This window comes from Vanellus vanellus (assembly GCF_965231255.1).
Source record: "Vanellus vanellus genome assembly, chromosome: 3".
NCBI lineage: Eukaryota > Metazoa > Chordata > Aves > Charadriiformes > Charadriidae > Vanellus > Vanellus vanellus.
Window position 1 is genome coordinate 38,281,489 of NC_138907.1, and position 22,205 is coordinate 38,303,693.

The 22,205-nt window shown below is 42.3% G+C and overlaps 1 protein-coding gene across 1 annotated transcript in view; it reads right to left on the reverse strand.

Annotated features, from left to right (window-relative positions):
- Positions 1–22,205, reverse strand: part of LOC309670347 (visual pigment-like receptor peropsin) — a gene marked incomplete at its 3' end in the record, with an annotated part of 30,434 nt that overhangs the window by 2,573 nt on the left and 5,656 nt on the right. The window contains exons 2-4 of the mRNA XM_082481247.1: positions 19,335–19,540; positions 3,969–4,068; positions 1,685–1,789 (exon numbers count right to left, since the gene is read on the reverse strand). Coding sequence (XP_082337373.1) covers positions 1,685–1,789; positions 3,969–4,068; positions 19,335–19,540 — 411 coding nt within the window. The remainder of the gene's footprint in view (positions 1–1,684; positions 1,790–3,968; positions 4,069–19,334; positions 19,541–22,205) is intronic.

The window sequence follows — 22,205 nt, forward strand, 5'->3', positions numbered from 1 at the left end:
TCTCCTTCAGTTTTCATGAGTAGACCCCAAGATTCAAAAAGATAACCATAAACTCTGGCTTAATGGCAGGTTTCTAGTTTGTGAAAACTCTTGACTGAAAAAAGAAAGCAGCCTCCAAATGACATGAGAAGAAAATCCTGCAGATGTTCTGCGAGTCAGAATTCAGAGCTGTGTTCCCCCCTCTGCAGAGACACGGGCCAGTGGCATTTCCGAAAATCAGCGGGGTCCTGGGGAACCCCGCGGCTGCTGTGTAGAAGGGAGAGGTGGGAGGCAGCCAGGTGTAATGCGCTGTGGTCTGCCAGCACCTGCTGCCTGCTCCCAGCCTTGCCGTTGCTGGGCTCCCACATCTCCAATGGAAACGTGTTTAGAGTCAGAGAGCCCAGCAACCTGCAACCGCTGGGATTCGCAGCAGGGAAAAGTGCTCCCAGAAGTGGTCCTGAAGACCACTGTCAAGGAATTGAATCCAAAGTACAAACAGGATCCACGGGGACACTTGGATGCCCTGACAAGGCAGTGGTGCCCAAGAAGTCCCTGGCTCCAGTTTAAGGCCAAAAAGAGACATCAGAAATCCTTCTGCAAGGGAAGAGCTAATAAGATTAATGTGAAAAGGAAACACAGATGGCCAGAAGATACACAGAAAATGACCAGTCCAAACTCCCCAAGTTTTTGACATATCTGGAGTGCAAAAATATGACTTAAAATTAGAACAGTCTATTAAACAGTTTGGTTTTGTCTCAAACAAAACATCCATTGAGCCTAGTATCCCAGTAACATTTTGGTTTGGGAGGAATAGAAGATTTAACCAATCATAGGAATGGATCCTTTTCTCACACCCATCCTTCAAAGGTCCAGAGATACCTCAAAGCTTATTTATTTAATTAGTAAAAGGGTATATTCACATAGCTACTTTAATAAGTCTTCATAGATTTCATGACTTCTCAGAGGATGCAGATGCTTACAGGATCCAGGCAGGTAACTGCTAGACAATTTCAGCCATGTGATTTCAGTTTTTAGGGCTCCTGTATCATTACCATTTGTTCCTAGAGATTTGTTTTGTTGAATTTTGAGAGACTTAATTTGAGACAATTTCTCCAGCTTTTCCCCATGAAGAAATTTTCTGGTGTGGGAATATCCCTTAGCCATTGAATTACCGCAGTGTTTGCTATTCAAAATTTTTCTTTCCCCCTACCTCCTTTTTTGCCCTGGCCTTATCTTGCACCCTAATCACTTCTGACATCTTTTTCTTCTTCTGATATGTTAGTTTTCATATTTTCAACGAACTGCTTCACCAGATCTTTCTGGCTTGTCTTACTATAGTTTCAAGTTTAACTTGCTGGAACTTGTGTTCTTTTCTAGCTTCCTAATCTTGACAGTTTTTGAAGGATGTCTTTTGATAGTTTCCTTTATCTCATTGCTTAACCATGCCAAATATTTGTGGCCTCTCGTTTTTCATAGGTAATATGCACTTGGTCCAAGTCTCTCCTGAGATATCTTCAAAAAAAATCTCTTTATAGCCGATACCAAAGCAGGCAACACTGAGCGTACGTCATGCATGATGAATGATTTTCTCAGTTCCACTGATAATCGGTCTGGTTTATCACAAACAGCAAGAAAGAAAGGTAGGTATCTTTGTTCAGTTAAGTGGAGAGGTGCCAAATAAGTACAACTGAAAGATACCTGTTACCTGTATAACTGCCCCAGCCAAATAATGGAGCTGCCGACCAGAAGAAAGCTGCTATCCAAATGAGAACCAGAGCCACCGTCATACTGCTGTTGCTGATGCAGTGACCTGCAATGGCATGGATTAGTCAGAGAACAATATCTAAAAGGTAAACATATCTCTGAAATCTAAATGCACTCCTATATCAACAGCTAATAAGGAAAATGCAGCTACTTAAAAAAATATTAAGGCAAAAAAATGCATATTCAAAGGAAAAGCTTAAATTTGAAAGCATCTGTCAGGCTTGTGTTCCAGACCATTTGTGAACAGCAGAAGTGAACGGCTTTTAAGCGGGAGACAATGTGTTTGTTGAGCACTGCAGAATTAGCAAATTCTATGTTAGACTTATGTTTTGCAATTTTGTAAAAAGCAGGAAAGGGTCGTACGTTAACTTTTACATAGAAACCAACAAGATAAGTCTAAATTCAGAGGATTTTCTTAATCACGTCGAGGTTTTCCCTGTTAAAAAGAAGAAAATACATTAGATGTTCAAACTACATTAGCCATTCAATACAAATTATTTAATCTGTTCTGCTGTTGCCATACATTGTATTTATTTCTTCCTTTACATGGGAAATAATTTAAGTATCCACCAATCTCTGTTCCTTTACATTTATGTAAAGTTATACTGGGTACTTGCTTAGATTTCCTCAAGAGGCAAACATAAATTACGCACGCCCTCAGAAGAACATGTGATACAGCTTTGCAAAAGAGAAACGGGGGTTTTAAATATGACTTAATAATTTACAATGAATATAAGATGTAGAATACATCACAGTCAAATTCCAGCAGCTCCAATGGCAGTTTGTGTTGAAAATTAACTTCAACAAGTCTATCATTGCAACAAACTGCAGAAGAACTTCCTGTGGAGAAAAGACCTCCTGCAGAAGTGCTTTTCACATCTAATAATACTCATGCTATTAGAGAGAAAAACTCATATGAGGCATCCAGTATATTTATGCATGCTTTACCTGCAGACATTAATAGATTCCTGCCTGAAAGAAGATGCAAGCCAGTCATAACGAAGGCGTGAAAATTGATAATACATTATTTAAGGATGGGTGAAAGGAAGACTAGGGAGAATTTATGGAAGGTGTAGGAATAAAGAAGAGAGATTACATAAGGTTCTCAGGGGAAATCAAAGTTTTCAGCTGGCAGGAGGTCCGGGATGAACAGTAAGGAAAGGTTTCTACTGATCCTGCGAAAGGGAGTGCCTGGGGTGAGTGTGGTGATGTAAAGAGGCATAAAGGGAAAGGGGTAGATGATGATAGCAAGTTTATATAGACTTGCTGATGAGGGCTTCACAGGGCAGGAAACACATATAAGATTTCAGACCAGATCTGTACAGTGGGGCACTTGTATGCCTTTAGAGAAGCAGTTATACCAAAGGTTAATTAAAAAATGAAATTCAAAAAATCAGAAAGAAAGTGGTTAGCAAAAGGTTTCTAGCACTGGAGAGAGTAATGAACAGTGCTTGTTTGAGATTCAGGTTACAGATGAACAGGGCGAGAGAGAAGGAAGACTTGTGGATGCGAGGCTGTGGTGATGACACTTTGCAGATGTGGGAAACAGGCAGGAGACAGGGACCATCTGGACAGATGTCAGGTCATGGTCACTTCTGGGGATGGTAGGAGTAATTTTCATCTCCCGTGGTGTGAAACTGTCCATGGAGGGGAGGCTGGAGAAGCATGTGGGGATGGAAGGTTGGGTAGCGCTACAAAAGCTGGAGGCAAGATGCGCAGACTGAATGTTCCCAATGCCATCTAAAGCAGTCCATGATGCCTGCTGGGTGCAAACCCTGGCAAAACACCCTGAAGAGTCAAAATGTTTGTATGTAGGTCAGCCTTCCGAACCAAGGATCTTTATTAACAACTGGAAATTTTCCTAACATCATCTCATAGAAGATGAAATTCATTGCTGACAGTGAGATCCAGACAACGATGTACGCATGATTTAGGAGTCATTTAAGTTGGATTTTGAAAAATAAAGAGGGTCAGCACGACCTATGGTATCTTTGGCACAAAGCTGAATTTAACCCTTGGTGACCAAAGTGTACTAGTAATAATTTGTCTCTTATTGGGGTTAACCCTGAAGGATTCTAGGCAAACATATTTGTACTGTAAATGACTACGTTATGTTCTGGTTTGCAATGCAACTAATTTATATTTGATACAGCCTGCGACTGAGAGAAATACAGATTTGCACCAGGTTCAATGAAAGCGGAACTGGACCTGCCTTTATTCCTTACCTCTCTCAGGATGGCAGCCCTTGATGTAGCGAGTGACGCTGATTACTGTAAGGGTATTAATGCTGGCCAGGCCAAAGAGAAGCGTCAGGAAGCCATCAACCTGAAAAACAAAGCAGTGATGTTCTTTTACTGCAGAGAGCTGAAGGGGAAAAAAAACACAGGGATTGCTCCTGTTGTTTTCATGTTAATGCTCTTGAAAGTTTTTCCAGAAACCCAGCTAGCAGGGAAATATAAAATGTCAGGTGCAGTTATCTTCTATAGGTTCAGAAAGCAAGTAAATGTTCGAAATTTATCTAAAAGTGCTCTGTCACATACATAAAATAAACAAGCAAACACACCCTTACATCTATGCTTCCCCGAAACGATTTGCCAAATGAAGGAGAAAAAGGTTGAACTGAAAAGAAGAAAAGCCCTGAATTGGCAAAAATGCACTGCCTGCAGCCATCCCGCTTAGGCGGAACAAACATGCAAACGGAACCCATGAAATTCAGGCCAAAGAGGGAAGAACGTAGGAGGTAGTGGGCTTGGCTGAGGAGAAAAGTTTTTTAAAAAATTAAATAAGACCATCCAAAGCTAAATAGTTCTAATAGATTGAGTCTCAATGTTGGTGCTACTCATCGCCTGCTGTTTATTAAGCCCTGATCCTCAGCACCTCTGACTGAGGCAGGCAGAGCCGTACGGCTGTGTAGGCTCCCACTGACGTCAGTGTCCCAGCGATCTACGCACAGGACGGTTACAGCTCTGCTAGCTTCACGTATGGCTATAGGAAGGAAGTTGCTGCCGACTGTGGTGGAGAGGGACGTAGCCATCTGCTGGGGAGCACTATATGGCTGGGAAAAGATCCAGGCAAAACGCTGACGGCAGTCTTTTTGTTTTTTTGAAAGCTTGCAGTGATGCACCAAACCGGCCAGAGCAGAGGAGCCCTTGGAGGTGCCAGTTTTACACCGAGTGAAGCAGGAATATTAAGCAAGTGTCTCTGGACTGTAACTTGGCATTCAAGTGGTGAAATTATCGGCGGAAAGGCACATCATTATTCTACGGGAACAAACTCTGCCTTTGTGTGAATGGGCACAACTCCCGTGGAATTCAGTTTATCCCAGCACTGAATCTGGGGCTTTAATCCAGCCTTGAAGCGGAGACCATGGCAGGCTGTATAAATCAAATTGGGTGAAGGGTTAGGAAAGGGCTGCTTTATCATCTTTCACTGGTGGTTTTTCTTGCTACCGATGCCCTTATATTCACTCTGTTTACTTCTTAATGCCAACTTTTGCGGACCCTCCACATTTTAAATGCACGCAAGACTCGCTGGCACAACAATCTACGTCCATCTGTGCTCCACTTACGATCAACTCGTGCTTGGTGTATAGATGCGACCACATTTGCACCAAAAAACCAAACTTCCTTGGATGTCTCAGCTACTTGCTAGAAGCTGCTCTTGGCTGGATTTGGCCCGCTGTGTGCTGTGGAGGCTGGTGACATACCTGGATGTACAAATGTGCTCTGCGTTTCGTTAGCCTTATAGATGCCAACAGCTGCCACTTCTCCAGTTGCTCTAACAATGCTTCATAGATGTGGAAAAGAGCATGGCCAAGGGCTACTGAGAAACCAGGCTGCGTAAGCATAAGCAATTGCACTAGTTATCGGATTAGAAAGGAAGCGATATTTCAGCAGTGATGCAAATAAACACTTTGAAATTAAGTTTAAATAGCTATGAGATTGTTTACTAAAGTAGTAGGACAAGCTTCTGAGCGTGTATCATAGCCCTCCTGTGCTGAAATTGGTTGAGTTTTTCTGAAATACATCAGGGTATGTTTTATCACCTGCAGATGTGACCGTTATTCTCCCACTGCCCTTCCCTGACATCAGACCAAAGAGAGGCAATCATATGAAGTGATCCGTTCAAACAGCTCTTGAGCACACTTACAAGGGAGGAAGGTGGGTCTAAAAATAAACTCCTGCCCTTTACCATTTAAGATGAAACTCTGTCACCATAAGAAAGAACAAGCCAAGATGATTTCTTTGGAAAAGAACAAGCCAAAATGTTTTCTTTGCTAAAAAAATGCAGTTTTACCTGAATCAATATAGTTCATAGGACCCAGCCGTTGTCAGCACCACGTCTCGTTTCTGTACTATTTCATAACAGCATTTCAGCAGAATCAAAATACTGTTGCTTCTGCTAGTGTGGGGGCTATCATCAGAGATTTGACCAGGGCCACACAGTTAGTAAGTAAAGTGGCAGCAGTCTCCCGGGGATGGCTGTGCTAACTGCCCCCGCGCTAGCCACAGGCTCGGCAGTTAAGGAACAGGTGACAGAGTGAAATGCCAAGGAGGAGAGGGAGCTCTGGGGACGACAAGAGTGCCAAGATGAAATGAACAAAGGAGGTAAATGCGGTGGCTCTCAAGCTTGCAGAACAGCCCGTACAGAGGCCATGGCATCTGGAACGCCTAAACAAGAGAGAGCATCCAACAGGGCTAGGGCTGCTTTGGGAGTAGGATCCTCAAACCAGCGTTGCCCCTGTCAAACTTCTTTCGGTGATGAGTTAACTCTTGAGCCTAGCTATGCATATGCGTTTTCCCAGCAAGTCTATCGATTCTGCAATACTTTTATATTGGTGTCACTTAGACGTACGTCTTCAGAAGAAAACGAAGGATCTTACCGCAGCTGTAGCTAACCTATTTCAAGCATACACCTACCGGATACAGAAGAAAGATCTCTGCTACTTTTTCTGCTCCTGAACAGACAACGCTGACTGTAGGCAGCAACCAAAGCAACTGCTTGGAACCCAATATAGTTTGCAACAGAAAAAGTGCTTTAGCATAGTCCCGATTTCTATAGGCAGAGATATTAATATATAAAAATATATGATATTCTCAGTTTTCTGCATCTTTAGAGATATATGGAATGTCAGCCAAGGAAATACTAGAATAGTAGATAACATTTAATTACTTTGGAAGATTGATGCTCTTCGCCTCCCTGGTTCTGGTTTTCCTTTTCTTTTATCCTACTCCCAGCCAGCCCCTTCCTTCCACAGTCATAATATTTCCTCAATTTTTCTGTAATGCAATTTTGTCCTTCCTATTATTAATTACAATCAAATAGCAGCAGTGATAATAGGCAATGGTGAATTCTGACAAAAACACAAAGTTGATTGCATGGTAATTTTGATCCACCAGCTTTCCTTTTTGTCTGTTAAGAACCAGGAGTAGGTTAGCAGTTTTAAAAGCTTTTCTCTTGCTGTTATACCAATATTACTCCCTTGGCTATATAGATGCTCACAGAGCTTGCTCATTAGCTTTATGTTGCCTGGAAGCCAAGATACAACTGAAGAAAAGGCTGTGTTTTTTCTGCTTTGCACTTCTGCCTGATTTTAAATCTCACTAATGTTCTTGGTGTACTATTTACAACCCACAATACATAAAGCGCCTACTGCATGCAAATTGATTTCTTAAGCTTTGCTTCAACACAGGGAGAGTCAGGCATCCCCAGTGCACCATCACATTTTTAGCTATGAGCTTGGGTTGTGCCCCACTTTTACTACCTTTAATACTTATACATCCCTACTGAATTCATGAGGGCTGTCTTCATTTAAAGCAGAGTAAAATATAGCCTATTGTTCTTATTATTGGATTAATCAAGGTTTAATGGCACAAAAGCAGATTGCCAAAATATGTATTACATTTCAGTTTAAGCTGAAATATTGATCTCATCAGCCAGAAAGGCTGCATCGCTCCCTCCTCTGGCCAACTGGTGAATTTGTTGCAACTTCCAGAAGTGAATTTGCTTCCCTTCAGAACCACAATGTCCTGACTTTATCCTCTATTAAATATGAGATAATATATATGTGAAGAAAAAGATAAACTTTTAACAACAGGATTATTCCATTACATATATTTAAAGTCATCATAACAAGCTCTTTCAGAATATTTTTTTGAATACAGATCAGATTATTCCAATGTCATAATGTAAACAGATAATAGCAATAAACCTCCTTCAACCTCAAGAGACAAAAAAGCACCTAATCAATATTTAAGAAATACATATGGAAAAACGATTCAAAACCCTTTGAATAGAGCATGTTTTAAAATTTATCAAGTTCTTAAAGTTTGCAGTAAGTGAGAAAATATTCCACTCAAATCTAATGACAACATAATTCTCCCATCCCTCCAATATATCAGTAATGTGTCAATTGGATTTTTTGTGCTTACAGTAACTCTTCTGTCGAATAGAAGAAGTACCAAGGGTCATAATCAAAGCCAGTCTTCAGAGGAGACTACTTAAAACTCCCGATGCATAGTTTTCCTAAAGCACTCAAATTGTTTCTTTAAGATTTACTGTAATACAGGAAATAAAAGAGGCTTACAATTTACCACAGTTTCCACAACATCTTTTGCTCCTGCCACACTGCTGTGCTATGGTTGCATTCTGCCTTTTAAAATGTCTCGGCAGGCTTCAAGGGTAGCTCTGCTTAGAGGTGATTACATTAACCCAAGCCATTATAGGTTTCTGACACACACAGTACTTCATTTACTGATAAACAATGAGAACTGATATGCTACAGGATTAGATAGTTTAAACCGTTAAGTGAGACGCTCAGTATTTTGCATTTACCAAGTGATTAAACCTTTCTGTTGATGGTATATATTTTAAAGATATAGGGAAAATATGAACGCAATATTTCGGTTATACAGTTGTATGTACATTTATATATAATTACACTAACTATGCTATATACCTAAATGTACAGTTAGTGCTAACTATTATATGCAGGTCAGGTTTTAGTTTTGGTAATGTTGGGGAATCCAGAATAAGTCTACTTGTTTGCTTATAGTTATTTTAGGTTTATTTACTGGGTTAATCAAAAGAGATCCAACATATACTTATTTTGGGCTGACTTTTAGCTACTAGAGTTGTAGACCTCTGAGGTCACAATTTGTACTTGTAGTAGTACATGCCCCTGTCAACAAGCTTGGTTATGAATGCAACCACCCCACCGAGCGCACATCATTTTTTTAACAAATACACAGAAATTTCTCTCAGAATTTCCTTACACAGCCTCATCAGATTATAATCTTACTTCAAGTACCCCATCTCCACATGCTTGGGAGCACCTGCTTTCTAGCTCTGGGTTGATGCCATGGGACCACGGCAGGCTTCACGTCTCTCCCGTCCACCCATAAAGAATGAATGGGGAGGACGCAACCAAGCATGTAGCTCATACCACCCGATGATCCAGATACAATGGAAAGATTTCCATCTTCAGGTTAAATGCTGTATTGCCATTGTCTTTCTGTGAACTACTGTACCGGGAAATGAAGAAGCACTAGATGGGCAACTCTAGCATTGCCCTCTGGGACCATCTGCGCTACGCTGTGTAAAACTCTTTTCAGTGGGCCTGAGTCAAAACTCCCCTCCACTTTGGTGATGTTAAGTCAGAGCCTACTTGTTTGTTGCTAGCAGCGTCATTAATATAAATACACAAATACAGAGACAGATAAAAGAAGAAAACAGCCTCATGAGTCACCTGTCTCATCTTTACATTTCCACAGGAAGCAATGCTTGGCTTTGTGGCCTTGTGGTGATCCTACCCCAATAACTGAGATCTATTAACGTCAGATTAAAGCACGCTTTGATTTTAAAAGTAAAGAAGTACTATCTTCGCCTTTTTAGAGTATCATGGTAAAAGTTTCTGGAGTCTTACACATGTCTCAAGGGAAGCAGACGTCCCACAGACTGTTCACGGGCTCTGCCAGGACAGCCCAGAGATTAAAAATGACCCTTCGCATTCTCCAAAGTACAGTCATCTGTGCTGTTTTCCATCAAGAAGGAATCTGCTTACGTAGCTACCATCAGGTTAATACAAGGTCATCTCTCACTGCTGGCTGAATGCCCACCAGTGGAGTTATTCTTCTGCTCATAAGGCTCCTAGGCACAAAGCAGGGCAGGTTAGTGGTGATACCAGTTCAGCCATTAAGAAGCCAAGACAAGAACAGGCTACGTCCCTGAAAGCCTGAAAAAGCTGCATGGCTGCTAGGAGATCTCCTCTTAGATTGATACTCTTAGCTCCTCTGGATGCTCTACCATAATAACCAGAGAAGTAGAAGATAACTGATTTATCCCAAGAAAATGCTTATAGTCCTAAAATGGGTATGGACTGTAGGGGTCTTCACATCACAACTGTGTATGAAAAACTGGACCTGACAGCTCCTAACAGAGTCACATGCATTGCCAAGTAGACCTAGTAGCCCAGCCCTTCCAGGAACAAAGTGTAAAAGATACAGGATATTCTTGGCCTTAAAGAGCTATCTGGAAAGCCACCAGGTGCAACACCATCCCTTCTGCAGGGACAGCAGTGTGGAAATACGGGATGTTGTGTCATGTACGGCCCATTGCAAGCAACAGTCATCTTGTCCTTGGTTCAGTCAGGACCGGATCAGGGTCAGGACCTGAGTTGCTTCCTACACACTAGTGGTGTACTGACTTAAGGGAGTATATATTTGTGAAACAGAGGATGGGTGAATGCGAGGTAGGACTATTTAAGATACTTGCAGATATTATCGGAGTGATTTTTAAGTTTCATATGAAATTTTGCTTAAAAGTCAGTGAGGGGATGTGGCACACAGGGAGGAGCCAAAAGAACATGAATTGTTCAGCCCCATCGTGAGAAGATCTTGAACGATGAAGGGAAGTGATGGGCAGCACTTTTCAACAGAAGACATTTTATCACTCAGAAACACACATCAGCACAGAAGCATGAGGAAGGCTACTATTTTCCACATAAGAAAATGAGAAAAGGGTGTTTCAAAGCCCTCTAAGAGGAAAAGCTAGTGCAGGAATCAAAATATAGGCTTTGGTTCTGTAGGAGAACTATCAGACAACAAGTACCTTTTCCAGGCAGCAGTGTGTGGTTTCACGCAGTGCTTGGGTGGCATGGGATGGGCTACGTCAAACTTACTAAAGAAGGAAACAGATAGTTGGAGCATTCACAATTCTTCAAGTACCAAATATATAACTTTCCTAATTTATTGCAATTGGCTGCAGAAATAATAATTTACAGAAAAATGAGGGAGAATTCGTGGCTAATGAAAACTGGCATAATCTTCCTGCAGTCGCATTAGTTACACTGAAATGATCTTCTATGCTGCTAATGATTCTGTTTGTGCAAAGGCACAGTTTTCCCCTCCTTCCCTACAGATAAAGTATTTTTCTCATTAAAATTTAGCTCACAGATGTCTGCATGAGTTGCTTTTACTTCTTTGACTGCAACGTGCACACTCTTCCCATTATATCAAGGTGGACCAGAAATAAAGAAATAGGGAAGACTAATATCTCTGGAACTTTTTTTTTTCTCAGTATCCAAGTTTCACTAATTCAAGGAAACAAGAATGAGGATACATTCTAGTGTGCATAATATTTGAGATACAAAAATTGCTCAGAAAAACATATCTGGGAGAGAAAGAGTTGTATAGCACAGCACAGGCAAAGTAAAGGGCACTCTTTTTTTAAAATTTGCTTTATAGATCAGTCTCCACATCCTACCTTTCACAGTGAATTAGCGTGTTAGGGTGAGCTGAATACAGAGCTAATGTTACACGGCTTTTCTTCAGCACTTTTAACACCTGTTTTATCTGTTAATGCTCTTAGTGCCAGTTCCATGATTTGACTTTGGGTTATTTTCATCTTACTGAAATGTCAGGAATGATAAGCTATATATAAGTAAAATCCCAGCAATATCACACCACAGTACTGTGCTAGGTTAGTCAATAACTATTTTTCACTCCCTTTTTACACTTGGTTTAATTTCTTTTAACATCTTATAGGTAGATAGCTGAACATTTGTCAACTAAGCAGACGTCAGGCCACATTCCTGTGCTATTACGATTTGAGAAAAAAAAAATTAATCTGATTTCTTCTGTCCCAGCCTCAGTCATAGAGCTACATGTTTGGACAGTAGGATATACAGTGATATGGCAAGATATTTTACACCAAGCACAGCTGAGCTAGCTCCGTCTTTGGATGGGAAACCTTGCCAAAGTTAGACCGCTGCAGAAAGTCGTGCTGAGGAGGATGGTACTCCTGCAGCACGTGTTCGGGCTCCACTGTGCACGACCACTGGTGAACCGGAGGCATGTCTGCACAGACAGTTCCCCACAGGGAGAGAGAGGAGGAAAAATGTGGGGGAACGGTCATTCAAGTGCTCTCAAGATGTGAGCAAAGACAGTATCAGCAACCATCACTACATCTCCCTGTAGCCAGCTGGGAGGGAGGCCGAGCAGGAGTAAAGCTTTATCCACCTTGTCGGACGTTGCTAGGGGTAAAGATGAACAGCTTGTGGATGTGTCTGGGTTTTATGAGCAAGAGCTCCGTGGTGAGTAGGGTACTCACATGGATGGCTGCTGGGGAGAATGAGAGGCAGAGGTGGGGGTGAGACATGCGCACAAAGGGTGCTTGTTACATACGGAGTGCGTTGAAAGCAGGATGATTTTGAGAAGGAAAAAATGACCGGATGATGGAGCAACATGAATGGGTGGTTGTGCTAAAAGAAGTTTGACAAAGAATGCATACAGACACTGGGCTGCAGCGATGTGTGTTATAGCGGCCTTCCAGTATTTAAAGGGGGCCTACAGGAAAGATGGGGAAGACCCTTTATCAGGGAGTGTAATGACAGGATGAAGGGTAATGGTTTTAAACTGAAAGAGAGTGGATTTAGATTAGGTATAAGGAAGAAATTCTTTACTGCGAGGGTGGTGAGACCCTGGAACAGGTTGCTCAGAGAAGTTGTTGAGGCCCCATCCCTGGAAGTGTTCAAGGCCAGACTGGATGGGGCTTCCAGCAACCTGGTCTAGCAGAAGGTGTCCATGCAGGGGGGGACTGGAACTAGCTGATCTGTAAGGTCCCTTACAACTCTTAACCATTCTATGATTCCATGAATACTGCCTTCTGTTTTCTTCAGTAATCTTCCAAGTATTGGGAAAGTAGCAGAAAGGAAGCCTGAGAAGTTTCATTTTGTTCCTTTCCATCTGACTTTGCTTTTATTACCTGGTCACGCTGACTGCTGAGCTACCACTGGTCAGTCATCTCATTGAGAACGTGAGGGAATACCATACCACACAGGGTAGGTAATACCTAAACACCGTCTGGGTATTTACAAACGCATAAAATCACAAAGTAAATCAACAGAGTCAACAGTCCAGCTAAGTCAACAGATATTGGTTGGTTATACCGATTACATTAAAGGGACAGAAATCTATGATCTTCAAGTCTATTCTATTTATAAAAGAACATAAATGCCTTCAGGGTTTTTGATTTATCAGATAGTTTACAGAACATTTTCTTAAAAGAAGAAGGTACTAATCTTCTGTTTTGTCCTCAGAAAAGATTTAGTAATATTTTACAATCTGTGTATAGGAAGAAAGATAAATGCATGTTCTGAGAAAGCAACTGCCATCAATAAAATAGAAAAGAATTTATTCAAGATTACAAGTGCTCCCCTCAAAACTTCTGAAGAGAGCCCATATATTTTCATCTTTATTGATCTCAGTTTCCTACTGTTGCAATTTTCCTTTGGGTGTTTCAGATCCCTACCTCTAATTTTTACAGAAGATGGACATTATGACTTCTCAGAAATGTCATACTAGACCTCCAAACATTTAATAATACCAAAAGTGCAGGATTTCTTAAGCGCTTGCAAGAGGCAGTGACTAGAAGCTGAATCTACAAAAGGGGGTAAAGGTCCACCATGCTCAGCTATGCAGGGCTGCAGCTCTGCTTGCTCGCTTGGTGCAAGGAGGGTCGCGGCTTTGAGCTTGGCCCCTTAGGTTGAACATGGCAAAAGCTGCTGGGCAAATGAGGCTCCTAAAGTAGCCAACAGAACAAGGTGAGGGGCATATCTCACCTCCCTTTTGATTTGTAATGCCTTACTCCAGGCCACAAAAGATTAGAATTGCCTGATATTCACAGCCATATCCCAATCTTAACTGTGCAAGACCTTTCAACAATTAAGCAGTGTCACTGTGAAAAGCAGAGGGATCACTGGTCCGTTCTCCCTTTTTTCCCCATGGAGAGTACGGGAGAGCTGGATTTACTTTTCTCCATCCAAAGGTGCTCAGATCCACATCCCCTGCCTGGGAACATAAGCCCCAAGATTATTCATTATATGGGGGTGCTCCACTGTCCTTAGAGCAAACAAATACCGGGGCCAGAGACAAAGAGAAAGTCCCTACGTGAGCAGTCAGACACATATTGGAAGGAGGGGAACCCTCCTTGTCCAGCATCGTTAAAGCAGGGCTATTGCATGTCCAGCTTTTCTTAAGCGTTCCCCATTTGTCTGGGATTTCAGCTGGCAACTTGATCAGCTACACCACCACAATTCGGAAAAGTCTGTTAGAGTGTAAGAAATCCCAGGCATTTCCATGGGTCACGTACTCCTCAACGCACACACACTGAGTCTGGCACTCCTAGAAAAGTTTGGACTTCCCGGCTGCACCGTCCCCTTTCAGGATGCACATGTGCCACAGGCCTGGTGCTGTCAGGCAAACTGTGCACAAATGGATAACAGAGTAAAACAACACACGCATGCAATGTGGGGGCTCACTGCTGCTCACCCCACTGCCAGTTGTGTCTGTCCAGGGTCTGCCAGACAGAAATACCGTATAAAACATGAAACCATTAAGCAGAGCAGGATTAAAATGATGTTTCCTCACTGCTACGTAGGAAGCCCAACCACAGGGTGAGACAGTCATCTCTCTCTCTGACTCTCTTCTGTGGCTTTATTATTCCACACAACACAAAGCAGCTTTGGCAAAAGAGGGTGAAGGCAAGTCCTTCCAGGCTGGCCCTTGGTGGGACAGTGAGCTGCAGGGACAGAGGCGGTGTGGGCTGAGTCCTGTTGGACAGGCGACTGTGGTGCTCACTAATACCTCAAAGCTGGACATTTTTTTTTTTTGGTTCCTTCTGAGGCTGTTTCTGTGCAGAGCTGGATCTGCTGGGGATGCTCTGGCACCATCTGGCTGGCCAGATGGACTGAGGATACCTAGACTGATAGTGAGGTGAGTGCATCTGCGATAATAGCGTCAGTCAGCACGTCTGTGGCAGTGGGTATATCTGTGACGGTACCACGACCTGGAGATAACTACGTTGTGCCCTGTTGCGCACAGCTGGGATACACCTTATACGTAAGAAACAGTTGGAAATAAGTAATGCTTTTTTAAAGAAGCCTATACCAACAGAGTGAGCACATGATACGAGCAGTTAATTTTCTTGACCCTCATAGTAAAATTCTTAAGTATTTATAAAACTAATGTGAAAATAACCAAACGGTAGTCAAAAAAAAAAAAAAAGAAATTAGAAGAGTGAATTAGTGAAAACAAGTTTAAACTGAAGTACCAGGATTATGAAGGATTTCAAATTCTAAAGCACTCCACAGCCCATCCTTGGTTTCTGGCATGACTGCATCACACCTTTGGGGCTCAGACAGGTTAGAATCCTTTCCCTATATTTAGAGGTTTCCTGAAGCCTGCATCTTTTGTATTCACCGCACCATTAACAGACATGAGAAAAACTTTGTTGGTTGATGAACCAACAGAAGAAATTGCGGTGTTTACCTGCAGAGAATTAACATTTCTCTACTTCCTACATGTAAGAACATTTGCACGCAATGCTATTTACAGGTTTCAGTGCAACTTCTAATTCAGCAGAACGTGAGAATAAAAAAACATATGGGAAGGAACATATATGGAAGGACAAAAATATATCCCGAGGTAGCTTTTCACTAGAAATATGGTCAATGGGGGAACAGATGGCTCTTGGTCACTGGCTTACATTCCCTGACATGAACTTGACTATATGAACTGGTTTACTTACTGATAGTATTGCCAGAGGCAAAGAAACAAATGTGCTAAAGACTGACTATCCTCCCTCTGTCCAGATCAGGACTAAGAGACAGTGGCAGAGCAGAGAAGGGATAAACAAGAAGTGAAAGCAGAGCCTGAAAGCCACCCTTGGAAAACTGTATCCATCCGTAGCACTCAGTAGGGGTGGCATTTGCATACAGACCTACCACGCAACCTAATTCCTGAGAGGAGAGCTCTGATAGACCTCCAAAAAGAAGAAGAACGTTTGGCATGGGGAAGAATAGTAATGTTTCTTCCATACAGACGAGAACAGGAGCACGTATATCTGTCCCATTCAGCAGGTATGCAACGAGATGGTCCTTTTAGCTGGAGATGCGTCTTTTGCTACAGAGAGCTTTCACAGACTATCCTGTTTTGAAAGAGAGGTAGTATCTGTCTGTCTTTTCCTCACTCCCTCTAACTGGGGCAGCCAAGTATGGTGAACCTTAATTTTGAAAAATATTACCTGAGGGCACAGAAGGAGGCCCGAGTCAGAGGAAAGGAAAATAGTTAGGTGGATTAAGTGAGGTGAGCTCAAAAAATTTCTTCATAAACAGAAATGACAGGCTAGCTTGGGAAAATAACATTTCCCTAAGCATACCTGACAGCAGAAGCTGACTGATCAAATGAAATGAAATGACAGAGAGACAAGTAAGGCTGTCCTCTGGACTCAGCAAAACGAACCAAGTCAGGGAAAACACACAGGCCATGCTGTAGAAAGTTCCGTGTTCAAGTGCGCAACGATCCAAACTGTCATCCCAGCTACTTGCAGAGGAGCTTGAGTGGGGTGAGGGGTGCAAGAGACGCTGACTTTGGAGAGCTGTGACAGTGAGCACGGGCTTTATTTTCCTGACACTGAGCTCCTCACTCCTCACATTCCAGATGTGAGACCCAATTCTGGTTGGACTATGAATGTATCATGTTTTACAAACATCAGAAAACAAGCAATCAAAACCCTACTGCTGTTCAACATTGAACAGTTTTAGAATGACCTTCGTGCTGGCTGTCCACATGTACACGGAAACATTCACGTTTTTTTATATGCACAGAAGCTCCCCGCTATTTCTGCAAAATATTCGTCCTAAAAATGGCCATGCTGCTTCCATGAGCTACTTTTCCATCACCAGCTTCTGTTTTGTCAAGCGTAATAGTCAAGATGATGAATGCCAGGGTTTAAACATGTTTTTGACGTCCCTCCCTCCAACACAGAACAAAATCTTGACGGAAACAAGAATCCTACCTATGGATAAATCTATCCTGATTTTCACTCAACAATCCACAACCAATTCAAACTCTTCATTCAGAGTACAAATTGACTTTTCCAGGTTGCCATGAATTTCTAGTTACTATTAACACAGTATCAGTTCCTCTTTGAAATGATAAATGTTAACTTTTAGAGCCTACAGAGGATTACCAAAACAGAAGGTTTAATATTTTGCATATCAGAGTGTTTAGAAAAGCCAATGCATTATTAATGTCATGAACAAAATCTTTGGATTCCAATACCTTAAAACCTTGTTTGATATCCATATTTTACAAATGAATGCTGTTTAAAACCAGGAGATCCAATTAAAATTACTTAATGCACCCTGACCAACAAACTATCTGGGTACCCCAAAAATGTTACGGACAGCCTCTCTCCTTGTAAAGGCAGTACAAGCAGAGCAAGATTAAGCAGACCTCCATCACATTAAGTTCAAGGACACCTCCATCCCAGTCTTTTTACATCTTAAAAAAAAAAAAAAAAGCCAGATGGTCATAACAAGACTCTAAATAGCTCAAAGTCAGCCAAAAGGGGACTCCAAGGCAGAGGCATCGTGGAAGAAAGCTGTAGGGCTGCTAACAGAAGACGCCCATACAAATCAAGATTTGCATCACGGTGCCATGCTGTGTTGATCCCTGTGTGTGTTGTTTTTTGCAGCCCCAAAATGGAGCCATAGCACAGATGGGGCTCTAAATTATACAAAAAATGTCAGGGACTTCTCAGCCTCTGGAAGATCTTGGGCTGGGGAGGCAGAAGGGTCATTTAAAGTTACTTCTTTCAACCAGCTGGGTTGTAAATATTAAGTTATGCCACAGACCTCAGTTCAGGATTTCACAATGAATAGCTTACCCTGTCTTACATAAGAAGTCTGCAGCAAAGCTGGAACCGAACCCCGAGATCCAGATTTGACCCTTCCTTTCTTAATCATAGCCCCAACCCTCCTTGAAACATAGGGCAAAATGGGAGTCTGTTTAATTCTGAGTGTGGGTATGAATTTTACACTTTGCAGGTATGGCGTTGTTTATATGATAACTTCAAAGGCTCGCATTAATAAAAGAAAAGAAAAGAAAGAGGTGTCCTGGAAGTTTTTGCCTCAACAGACCTTAGTTTGCAATTCTCATTAGCAAAATAGTGGGATTTTGCTGAGGAAATAATTAGCTTCATTTTGATAAATCCTTTTCTGCCAAATGGCAATAGACATACATTTTGAGCAAGAAAATAAACATTTTTTAGACCAAGCTACAGCTCCCAGTTTAATCAGAGTCTTTTCTGGGAGGTTTTCCTCACTGGGTAAACTATATCTTTGTGTTGAAAGGGAGGTGACTTGAGCTGTAAAAAAGCTTTCATCTATGTTATACAATAGTTTAACTTCCTCTTAAAAAAAAAACCACCAAAAAACACCAAAACCACAAAAAAAAAAAGAAAAGAGGATTATTTCTCTCTCCCTTTTCCTTCATCATGATCTTACTTATACCTTGCCGTAGGCAATCCTGTCGTTTTCAGATTTTTGATTCCCTTGTGAAACAGACACTCACACTAAGCATAATCTTTCTCACTGATGTTACCGAAAGCACCAGGGAGCCAGGCTTGTGCCTATCCATCCATGGGATGTATTTATATTCTGCCTACGCGGATGTGTTTCGGAATTAGCAATCATAACATTTTCCCAGTTCTCCAGCAAAAAGCTGCCTCCAAGTTCAGAGATGACTGTGCCATAGTCAAGTCACTCATCCTACCGCAGGCCCCAGACCAGCAGTGATTTTAGGGGTAAGACTGAAGAGTAACAACTGATTTAGTACAAGTAGTTGCATGCTAAAATATACGGGTAGACCCAAGTGCTGTGTGGAGCTTTGCTCTACACGCCTTGTCAAGTGTTCAAGTGCCAACAACCAGGTTGACTTCAGGGGAGCCGAGGACAAGCACAGCCTACACCTTAGCTTTGCAACACGAGCGGGAGCTATGACATGAGATAAAAAACCCCAAACTAGTAGAAACTACTGTGCATGCCTCAGATGGAGTTAGACAAAACTCACTGAAAATTGGTCAAAAACTGATCAACATATTATGGGTGTAACAAAAAGAGAACACTGTCCTTTTGGAAGGTCAGTCAATATTTCTTTTCAGTCTTGTGGCCCCGTCTGGTTATTCATATACAGCATTTACACAGAAATAGCTGCACTTATTTTGCTTAATTAAGTGTAATCCAGTCTTACCTGGCAGGTCCATATCGATGTGATAATGAATCCATCGTCTCTGAAGACATTGAAGATTTCAATGATCCCCCGTGAGTAACCAAACACGGAGATACTAGCATCTGATACTGCCAAGTTAAATGTGAGGTAGTCGGTGGGCTGCAGAAGGTGTCTTTGTTTATACAGGACAAAAATCACAATGCTGTTTCCGAACCAAGACAGCCAACCTGGAAAAAAAATTAAAATCCATGCAGTCAAAAAGAGAATAAAGGAAGAAGCAGTTCAGTGTGTAAATATGAGATAACTCCTCTGAAACTACATTTTTGTACCACGAGAAACAAATTAAACCATCTTATCCACTGGAAAATCAGGCACGAAGCCTTTCAACTAGCTGGGTACTTTTCAGAAACGGGAACAAGTGAATAAGTCTGGGAATAAAACAGCACAACATGAAGAGCTGCTGCTGCCTCTATCGAAGATCCACCATTTAAAGGCCTGGAGAAGATTTTTTCCCTAAGTGGGCAGATGAAACTCATCAAACGTAACTCATGGGGAAAAAAGGGAGGAGGAGAGATTGGTAGAGCAGACCATAGACTACAAAAGAACTGCCAAAAGCTGCAGCTGTTTAGGTACGTTGTATACGATAATGGATCCCAAAAGTTCACGGCCTGAGAGTGGCTCTACCAGTTGTCTCTTGAGAAGTGCTGCCTTTTCTGGCTAATATGATTAAGTTTCTTCTCTTAGAACAGTCTAGGATCTCCTTGCAGCAAAGTCTGTCCCAGATGGGAATATTTTTCAGTAATACACCTGTTAATCTATACAGAGAGAACATTTAGAGCAGACCTTTCAGAAGCTTTAAAGTCTCTTTTTTTAATTTATTTTAAAAGAAAGTTGCGTCCTTTCTTATTCTCCGGGAACAGAGCTGCCTGTTTTATGTGTCTAGTTACACGAGGAAAACACAAGGGAGATGACTGTAAATCTGGTGAGAGTCAGCCACTTACTCAGTTGGAGAGACCTAGAGTTTCCAAATGCGCACCACTCATGGTAGGTTGCATCCCACTTTTTGGAATGATGTAGACATGTAGAAATGGATGACTTCTAACAAAACGTTTGCTCATAAGCGTCAGGCTCAGGGTTGAAAATGGGGCTCAGCCAGTTGCTTCAGGGTGGCTGCTGGAGCGGGGCTGAGCAGCGGGTCGGGCAGTACCCAGCTTACGTTTCCACCCTCCAGACCAGCTCTGCCACTGCCAGTGTAGGTGGCCTCGCTTTACCTCGGCAATGTGGAGCAAAACACCACCTCTTCTGCACTCCTGCAGCCTAGGGCAGGTTTAGGAACCCAGCAGCTGGTGGTTTTGTTCCCCACAGTTGATGCCAGAGTAGAGCATTAACTACCTGGTGAGGGAGAAGAGCATTGATCAATAACCCTCTATCCAGGCACACGCAGTAGATTTTTGTAGAGTAGTAGAAATTGGCTCTGAATCTCCAGGCCACCTGGGAGTATGACGAGCTGAAATGCTGAAAAGCAAGGCTCCTGTTCTCCAAACAGAGCGGTGAGGTACTTACAACCCGATGAGGTGCGGTGGGTAGTCTGGAGTGGGAGGGGAGGTGGCTGAGGGGACAGTCTCTGTATGGTACTGTGAACTGCTTTTTCTGCAGAGCAATCTGCTTTTAATAACTTCTCTTTGCAAAACTGCCAGGCTGCTGCTGCTCTGGCTTGCTCTAGCAAGCGTACGTGGTTTACTAAAGGGCTTTTGGACTGGGAAGAGCTGACGTGTCTCAGCATATGGTATTAACCAGAAATAGTCACTGGCGCAATGATACACTGAGATACGCACACATATATATATATCATTATAAAGATGAGATCAATAATAATAAATACATCTTATTCTGGCCACTAGGTGACAATGTTTCTTAATGGAGTCTTGTTTCCAATAGCTGCATGCGCTTTAAGTCGGGAATTGTTTCTGATTTTTGTTCCGAGTCTAGGCATTATCAACAGCCCCGGAGGAGGACAGCTTTGGGAACGCATCAGGATAGTTTGCAACGCGAACATGATAGTCTTGCTGTTTGTGTACTCCAGCTCTACCTTCTGTAAGGCAAGGTAGTTTTTCAAGGCAGTAGGTATGGAAATATTTTCCCTGTCAATATGAAAACACGGTGCTAAAATGGCAGACAAAACAGAACGGCAGCTCCTTTGCAAACAGCAGCATTTTGTCAAAGCAGTGTAATGGATAGGAGGGCTACCCTAAAAATGTCATACACGTGCACTTCCTGGGAATATATAGAGCAAATTCCCCCTAGCCTGGAGGGTAAGGGGGGTTTCAGTTAAAAGTACCTTAAGGAAGGAACTGAGCAAAATGTCATGTAAAACAACAATACACATATTTTAGATGGAGGTGACAGAGACACAGTGTTTGTCATCATTTTTTGAAACTACATTCACACGCTGAGGGTGGGGACGAGGGAAGAATTGAGGGAGATAAAGTTACAGAGAGAGCATGACTTATGCAGATAGGCACAATCCTTTTAACCAAAGCAGGTGGAGAACCTGCACTGGCTTAGCCTGTCCCCAAAATGTCTGATGTGTCTGGGTAGTAGGCCATATTAATACTGTGATAGAAATACCGGAGGAACTCAATTCTCAGTAAACCCTGGAGTAACAAAAACAGTGGTCACGTGAAAATGCCATCAGCCAGAGCAGTGACTGTGGGACGCTGGATCTCTGCAGGTTGAGCAACCTGCCCTAGTGGGAGGTGTCCCGGCCTATGGGGGTTGGAACTAGGTGATCTTTAAGGTCCCTTCCAACCTCAACCATTCTATGATTCTACGGTCAGGTAGCTGTGCTGGTCTGGGGCTGCTGGCTATATTGACTGACAACGGCAAAACAAA